Consider the following 9356-nt stretch of genomic DNA (forward strand, 5'->3'; position numbering starts at 1 on the left):
TACATTAACATAGGAACATACAGCATAGATATTAAAAACACTTAAAGAGAAACTATTGTTTTTTACAACCCGGACCTTATTTCTAGCAAAACATACGATTGTTTACTCACCCATATAACTTTTGTGTCATTTGCACTCGTTTAGGAAATAATTAGATCAGCGTATATCCATATAGTGGGAGTGACAGGGCACTGAGACGCAGCCTCTAAATAACGCATTGTCTGCTGGAAAATCGTTCATTTCATCAATATTTTGTTATGATACGCTAATGCTATTCCCCGTTGAGTCCGGGGTTACCCGTTATCATCATGATGTCTTCTGACCTGGATGATATCATCTCTGAGCAGCGCGTGCACCCGTGACGGTCGGCTTGTTTACCTGTAGTTTGCTACTGCTATGGTTCGTCCACAACCTCAGAATTGGAAAAATATTCAGCCATGTTGCAAAAAACTAGCAGTAGCAAATCATTGCGGGTGCGCGAGCCGCTCAGAGATGACATCGTCCAGGTCAGAAGACATCATCTGGGGTCTGTAGGTCAATCTACAACCTGGACCATATTTCTGGCATAAAATACGATCGTTTACTCACCCATATAACTTTTGTGTAATTTGGAGTCGTTTGGACGATATTTAGACCTGCATATATCCATATAGTGGGAGTGACTGGGGCACCGAAACGCAGCCTCTAAATCACACATTATCTGCTGCGAAACTCATTTATTTCACCAATATTTTGTTATGATACGCTAGTGCTATTCCCCTTTGAGTCCGGAGTTGCCTGTTATCTATTCGCGGACATGCAGCGGTTTGTTGTTCTTTGGCCAGCTGTTCCTCTGTCTGCCTCCACATCCTCCTTTCAACAAGCTCCTACACTTTGGCTCAAATTACAGGTAAACGAGCTGCGCACGGCGCTCAGAGATGACATCATCCAGGTCAGAGGTTAGTAGGTCAATCTGCAGACCCTGGATGATGATAATAGGTAACTTCGGACTCAACGGGGATTAGCACTAGCGTATCATAACAAAATATTGGTGAAATGAACGAGTTTCGCAACAGATAATGCATTATTTAGAGGCTGCATTTCGGTGCCCCAGTCACTCCCACTATATGGACAAACACGGATCTAAATATCACCCAACCGACTCCAAATGATCGTATTGATCGTATTTTATGCCAGAAATAAGGTCCATGGCACTTCAGCTTTAATATATCCATAAGTGTGTGTATGGCAGAGCTGCCTTGTTCTGCAACAAACATGCATTTGCACTTTTTGTTTCTAAGATTATTCAAGTGGCAAAGTGGTTTGAAAATATTTTAAAAAAATACTCAGAATCGTACATTGTTTGATTTTTCAAATTTATTTTACATTAAAACTAATATTAGTAAAATAATACAATAGCAGATTAATATTGTATTCACAAATAGACATGTGCATAAAGAAATAGTTCGTTTATTATATGAATATTTATTTCAACTAAAGAGTTTCGTGTACTTCCCTAAATGTGAACAATTTAATCTATGTTTCTGTTTCCATCTTAACTACGCCAAAGTTCTGTCGTACTAGTATTCATTTTTGTTCATTAAATGTTTCTTGGTGTTCTTCTCCGGCTTAAACAGTATGATAAAACATTTTGGAGCAAATATACACAGTATTAGTCCAAAACTGGAGGCCAGTATTGCAAATATCTCGACAGCCACAGTAAATTTCCCAGGAGAGCTGACATACGCTGGGATAAAGGTGATCCACACTGCACAGAATATCAGCATGCTGAAGGTGATGAGCTTGGCTTCGTTAAAATTATCAGGTAGTTTCCGAGCTAGGACAGCTAATACAAAGCAAAGGACAGCCAGCAGGCCAATGTACCCGAGCACAGCCCAGAACCCAATGGCAGAGCCTAATGCACATTCCAGGATGATTTTCTCCTTGTATGTGGATAGATTTTTTATTGGGAAGGGAGGACTAACTACCAACCAAATAGTACATATTAAAACTTGAATAAATGTGAAGGAAACAACAGTTATTCTTTGCTGTGGAGGACCAAACCATTTCATGACATTACTGCCTGGAAGTGTAGCTTTGAAAGCCATTAAAACCACAATAGTTTTCCCAAGTACACAGGAGATACAGAGAACAAAGGTGATGCCAAACGCTGTGTGTCGCAGCATGCAGGACCACTCAGAGGGCCGGCCGATAAAGGTCAGAGAACACAGGAAACACAGAGTCAAAGAGAAGAGCAGCAGGAAGCTCAGCTCAGAGTTGTTGGCCCTGACAATTGGAGACGTCCTGTGATGAAAGAATATAACCGCTGTTATAATGGCCAGACAGGCACCACCAACTGAGAATGCAGCCAGGATGATTCCTAGCACATCCTCAAAGGAAAGAAACTCTACAGGCTTGGGGAAACAAGTGTCTCTCTCTGCATTAGGCCAGAATTCCTCTGGGCAAGGGAAACAAACTAGGGAATCTGAAAAAGAAGAAGAATTTATTCAATTTTGCACACATCCACAAGTAAACATTTAATACATTTGCATAATAAAACATTTCATATTACCTGTAGCATTGCTGATCTCTCCTTCGGGACATGGTATACAATCATAGCAGCAGATGGGTTTTCCTTTCTGCAGCACTTTATGAGTTCCTGGAGGACAACTGTCAGAGCACACTGACACTGGCACCTGTCACAGAGATACAGGCTAATTAATGAATGGACATTTCTTGCTACACAGCCATGATGATTCCATTCACTAAAGATTGATTTCTTATTGACATGTTGCTCATTACTTGCGTGCCACCATCCACCCATGTTAGGTTCCTGTTGATGCGGAACTCCTGGCCCACTGGCAGCGATGCATCATAGTGTCCCACTGTTACCAACTCAGTGACACCAGTCTCACTTTTCTGCCAGTTAACCAGCTCGTACACTGCCACAGGATCCCCGTTAGCATCAAATGACACGTCATAACCATTCTGGGAAAATCTTACTTTCTTCAGCTCGGTTAAAATCTGCAAGGATGTAGTAAAAGTAACACAGAAGAGGAAGGGAGGGGGAGAAAAAAAATCATGTTCAGCTCAATTAAATATTTTTTAGGTTAATAAATACATTCAATTATGAATTTAGACTGACCTGATTGTGCTCTAACTTGGTGAGCTTATCACACTGAGTTGTGCCATTTATTTCCTTACACACTGCATTGTGAATGGCATGTGCTATTGCATAAACAGCTTTGTACACCATGTTAGTAACTCTGAGCTGAGAGGTATCAGTGTACGTGGTCTGGAGCGTCTGCAAGTCTTCAGTTCCATCACACACACTCTCACCTGCAGCAGCACCTAAAAACACACAGAGGCACATGTTTTCGCGTTTGAATGTTAATGTTGTTATTTAGTATTTTCAATGAAAACCAACTCCAGATTACACAAATTTCCCATCATACAATTAGCTTCTATCTGTTGGTCTGAATTCACAGCCAGAGTGATGTACTGTGACTTATACAAGCTAATAAGTACCATTTGATACTAAAAATCAAAAACTTTCTCACTTTGTCTCAGTCTGCAGTTGAATGCATCCTCCCAGAATTCAGTTAGCAGTGGGGATGCAACCACTTCAGAGGGAGAGAGATCCAGAAGGAAGTCTCTCAGACCTGGTATGACAGATTGCTGAATGCCAAATCCAATGGCCCCGGCACAGAAGCTGATCTTCAGCATCTCTTGATCGGTTACCCAAGCCTCACTGCCAATCCACTGGCGAGGTGGGGAAGGCTCCAAAGATAGCTCCTCCACCAGCATCTTCATGTCTCCAGGGGCTGCAAATGCCACAACAACCAAAGCCGTCGACCTGGAGAGATGTTTGAGTACAATAGGTTATATTATACAGACACACATCTAAAATGTTTTAAAAATGGATCAAGATTGTTAAAAATTTGTGATGTAGAAACCTGCGGATAACATCAGCTACTCTCTGGATTCTGCTTCGTGGGTGGGTGCGACAGAAAGATACAGAGTATTCCACACAGATCCCCTCTTTGTGCGCTGCGTCCAAAAAAGACGCCATGCCATTATTTCCGTAGTCCGAATCCGACCGGACAGCCCCTATCCAAGTCCAGCCAAAGTGTTTCACCAGCTTGGCGAGCGCGTCAGCTTGGAACTGATCACTGGGGATTGTTCTGAAGAAACTCGGATAATGCTGCTTATCAGACAAACATGCACAAGTGGCAAAGTGGCTCACCTAAACAAGCAAAACAAGAAAGCGTAACTCTTTAACGGAAAAAGAAATCATTACACTCATATTTTACACCGGGAGAAATGACTTAAATATTTACTTGAGGAATGTTAAAGGACCCAATGACGCTCGAAATGCTGATGGATGATGTGGATCCAGACTCACCAACGATAGCCATCACTTTACCAGAGTGGGAGCAGTTATCTCCGGTGTCAAACACGGGATCCAGGCCATTTGAAAGCTGAAATGCCACATGCACCGCCACCGGCACCGAGCTGCACGAGTCGTGGATCTCATATCCGAGCCTGACGCCCGGTAGCAGCTCCGTGCTGTTGTTAATCTCCTCGATGGCAAAGATCATTGTGCGGGCGAAGCGCAGTTCACGAGTCCTCAGGTAAAGCCTGACACTCATAAGATAAGGACAATTAACATTGTCACAGAAAAGGAGATCTTGTGTTCATAGTAATGGAACATTAACAATGCACACATCTGTCAGTCCTATACAAACTGTTAAATTAGAAGACAATATTATATATATAGTCCCAAATCCACAGGAATATTAGTGAACAGACTAACAGTAGTAAATTAAATCAGAAAAAGGCTGATTATTTTCATGTAATATGTACCAATTTTTCATTCAGCTATGCATTTCAGTTTTTGTAAATTTACTTTATATAACCAAACACTGATTGCAATCTTAATGCAGTTCTTAAAAAATGCTGCCTTACAACATATTACAGAACACAAATCAAAACATTTCAATTTCTATTATTGCACAGTTTCACATCCCTTTGTCCCCCACTTCCCCCTCCTACTAACCTCCCTGAGCACCTGAGTGGCTCAGGCATGGTGGTGTAGTTCGGCTTCACTGTGTTAATGTAGTAGTGTATGGAGAAAACACCCCCAACAACGTAGTCACCATCCATTGAGAATGCAGGTGGACGAGAAGTACTCTGCAGCTTGCATTTAACAGATGAAGTCTGAGTACTGACCCCACCCAAGACATTAGCTGAGTTCAGCTCAAACCAACCCAGAGCCAATCTCAGGCCAATGAAGAGGATGGAGAAATCCATCCCTCAAGTATGTGGTCATAGGAGTGATTTTACTTGTTTATATAGCTCCTCACACAAAAGTGTACGTCATCTTCCAATACATCAGAGATGTGATTATGTGTTTTCGTTCTCTGACCTGTTTGTACAGTATAATTTCTACTTTTCACCGTCTCTTTTTTCCCCTCTTTGATAGCTACCGCCATAAACAATAGGAAAAGTAAACTTAATTTTGTCACGTTCTCACACTTCTTGGCTTGTTTGATCTCATATTACAGTAAAGCCTTACAAATTCGCCCATAATTGATTATTTGTAAAATTCATAAATAACAAGATTTATTGCTCCACACATCAAACTATAATAAATCCTGCTCGTGAGTTCCTTTTTAGTGTTCAGCTCCATAATGTGAGTCAAACAGTGTAAACACTGGATTTACACTTGTACACTCAAGTAAACCACAGCCTTAAGAAATGGGCACGCAGTCCTAATGCTTTGCCTGACGTATTACATGTCAGTATAGTTTTATTTAAACAATGATACTAATCTAAAGCAAATGAAGCTTTGTCTCTGCTAAACAAACCTTGAGAAGTCCCAAAACTACCACCAAAAAAGAGAAAGAAAAAAAGCATCTTTCCCATTTTGTGGAACAAATGTGGTTTTGAGTACTTTCCCAAGTATTCATTTCTTTGTCTTTGGCTGAAAAAACAGAGCCCAGTTCAGTCTCTTGGCTGCCTGGATGAAAGACAGATTCTTGTGGTCTGTCCACACAATTAATGGCTGTTCTGTCTCTTCCAGCCAATGCCTCCACTCCTCCAAGGCCAGCTTGATGGCCAACAGCTCCTGGAGTCAGACAACGAGAGAAAAAAAAGTGCAGGGGTGCAAACATTTATCAGGACCAACAAACTATGATTACACAGGACCAACTCCAGCATCAGAAGCATCCACTTCCACTATGAATTGCTTATTGGGGTCAGACTAGACTAAAACAGGTGCAGATGTGAACAGCTGTTGTAGGTGCACAAAAGCCTTGTCTGCCTCAGGAGACCGACAGTACACCACATTGGAGGAAGTGAGTCTGGCGAGAGGTGAGGCAACCTTATTGCAGTCCCTGATAAAACGTTGATGGAAACTGGCGAACACTAGGAAGCGCTGCAACTCCTTCTGAGTCTTAGGCACAGGCCACTCCTCCACTGTTCGGACCTTCTCTGGATCCGCCATGAGTCTCCGCCCTGAATAACAAAGCCTAGAAAAGAGACTGTGTCAACATGAAATTCCCATTTCTCAGCCTTAACAAACAACTTGTTTTCAAGAAGGCGAGTGAACACTTGGCGGACGTGTGAGACATGCTCCTCAGGAGATCTGGAGAATATCAAGATGTCGTCTAAATAGACAAAAACGAACCTATTCAGGAAATCACAAAGGACATCATTGATAAGGGCCTTGAAGACGACGGGAGCGTTGGTGAGGCCAAAAAAGTCATGACTAGATACTCAAAATGTCCTAAAGGGGTATTAAAACCAGTCTTCCACTCAACGTATTCGCACCAGATGGTATGCATTGCGAAGGTCCTTAGAAAATATCCGGGCTCCTTCCAGAGATTCAAAAGCAGAGTTAATAAGAGGTAGACGGTACTTGTTCTTTACCATGATGTGATTGAGACCCCGAAAATCAATACATGGTTTGAGAGTCTTGTCTTTCTTTTCCACAAAAAAAGAATCCTGCCCCTAGTGGTGAGAAGGATGGGCGAATAATACCTGCAGCTAGAGACAACTGGATGTATTTCTTCATTGCGTCTCTTTCCAGACGAGACAGGCTGTACAGACGGCTGTAGGGAAGCGGGGCCTCTGGAAGAAGGTCAATGGCTCAGTCATAGGGATGGTGAGGTGGCAAAGAAAGGGCTCTACTCTTACTGAACACCTCGCGAAGGTCCAGATATTCTGTAGGCACGTTGGAGGGATCTGGGAGGCTAGTTTCAGCAGTGGAAGGCATACGAGCTACGTCTGCAGGAGGTAAAGCAGATTTTAAACACAAGGCATGACAATGTGTGCAATGTGTCGGATATGGAGTCTGAGCCAGGAGTAACTCAAAACCAGGGGAGTCTGAGGAGAAACGAGAGAGCTTCATAGTGGTTACCGAAGATTACAAAGGACACGGGTGCAGTCTTATGAGTTACCTCCGTGAAAGCTTTGCCGTCCAAGGCAAGGGCAGATATGGATTTGTCCAAAAGTTCCAGGGTACAGCCCAGTTGTCTCGCAAGGAACTCGTCGATCAGGTTGTCCTCAGCACCTGAATCGATAAGGGCTTGCAAGGGAAGCACAACATTATAAACACGCAGAGAGGCATTGACCAACAGCTGGGGATGGAATGGGTACGTTTCACAAGGAGATTTCTGGCTCGACAGTACCCCCATATTTACAGACGATCCGCCCCTTTTGGAAGAACTGGGCAGGCAGAGACAAAGTGACCGAGTTTATCATAGTACAGGCACTCACCAGCTTGAATCATGTGGAGTCGCTCCTGTGGCATCAGTTTGGCACGTGCGAGTTGCATGGGCATGTCCTCCGCAGGTCCTGCTCCTGACGTCTTTCGCAAAGGTGATTGTCGATCTTGATGGCGACTGAAACAAAGGAGTGAAGATCGGCGGGCTCATCACGGGTGGCCAACTGATCCTTAAGTTGCTCGTTAAGTCCCTTGGTGCCTTAAGAGCTGAGTCAACGGGTGTCCGCTGCCAAAGTCCAAAAATCCACAGAATAGTCTGCCACGGAACGACATCCCTGCTGGAGGCTAAGAAGTTGGTTGGAAGCATGACCACCGTGGCCGGGGTGGTCAAAAACAGGCTCAAAATCACAAAATGACAGCATGCAGAGAATGATTCCGCAAGGCCCTGTCTCGCAGCAGTCCAAGCATATAATGAATTGTAGCTGAATCCAAGGAAAAAGAGAGCAACCGTTGATGGAAAACCATACCACACTGTAGCAAAAATCTCTGGCACTTATCCAATTCCCCAAAAAATGGTCAGGGTCACTTACATGATTGTCTCTTAGTGTAGGGGAACGAACTGGTGCTTGCGCAGGAGACGAAACCATGGACTGAACCGAATTGGAGAGACTGGAGACCAGCTGTGTTAGCTCAGTGAGTTGGGTAGAGGTATGTAGGCTTCTCTCGAGAAGAGCCTGGATCAGCTGGTCATGGTCAGCAGGGCTCTCTGGAGGTCGGGGCGTTGTGTCTTCGCACTGTTAAGCTTGCGCTAGTCAGGACGCTGAACCCACAATGCAGAACAAGACAGGAATGGCTTTTCGGAGGCTAAATAAGCGTGTCACATTATGAATCTGATTGTATTTCCGTTAAATTAAGGCACAGTGCTTGCGATCTAACAGACTTTAGTAAGTTTAAGGTAAAGTTTAAATTTAGCAAGTGTACCGATGTCATGCCGAATAATTCAGTATTTGTACAACGTTTTACAGACTAATTGTCTGCAATGGAAAATCCCATTTCATCTCATATTATGTCGAGAATACAAATGAAAAGCAGGTGGAGCGTAGCTTGATATACCACCTGCCAGGATTCTTGTCTTTTCAAACGAGCACAGCCCCTCTCTCTACAAGAAATGTTATGACCATTAGCTCAGCCTCCACATTCTTTACATCTTTATGATTGTTTTTTTTTTTTTTAAATCAAAATAAAAGACTTCTTAGTACTTATTAAAATGAGATAATGTAAATTGTCTATAAGTGCATGTATGGCAGAGCTGCTTTGTTCTGGAACAAACATGCATTTGCACATATTGTTCATAAGATTATTCCAGTGGCAAAGTGGTTTGAAAATATAAAAAAAAAAAAAAAAAATACTCAGAATCGTACATTATGTTATTTTTCAAATTTATTTTACATTAAAACTAATATTAGTAAAATAACACAACAGTAGATTGACATTGTATTCACAAATAGACATGTGCATAAGGAAATAATGAATTTATTATATGAATATTTATTTCAACTAAGAGTTTCTTGTATTGCCCTAAATGTGAACAATTTAAACTATGTTTTTGTTTCCATTTTAATTATTTCAAAGTTCTGTCGTACTAGTA

General features: G+C 42.4%; 1 protein-coding gene across 1 annotated transcript; it reads right to left on the reverse strand.

Annotated features, from left to right (window-relative positions):
• Positions 1-1559: 1559 nt before the first annotated feature.
• LOC311497835 (extracellular calcium-sensing receptor-like) lies at positions 1560-4580 on the reverse strand (the record flags this gene model as incomplete). Its single annotated transcript, XM_084558199.1, has 7 exons — positions 1560-2464; positions 2552-2675; positions 2782-3003; positions 3125-3330; positions 3540-3835; positions 3936-4225; positions 4320-4580. The coding sequence occupies 7 exons, from the start codon at positions 4578-4580 to the stop codon at positions 1560-1562; spliced, it is 2304 nt and encodes a 767-aa protein (XP_084414325.1).
• Between the last annotated feature and the right edge of the window lie 4776 nt (positions 4581-9356).

This window comes from Chelon labrosus (genome assembly GCF_963514085.1).
Source record: "Chelon labrosus genome assembly, chromosome: 13".
NCBI classification, from domain to species: domain Eukaryota; kingdom Metazoa; phylum Chordata; class Actinopteri; order Mugiliformes; family Mugilidae; genus Chelon; species Chelon labrosus.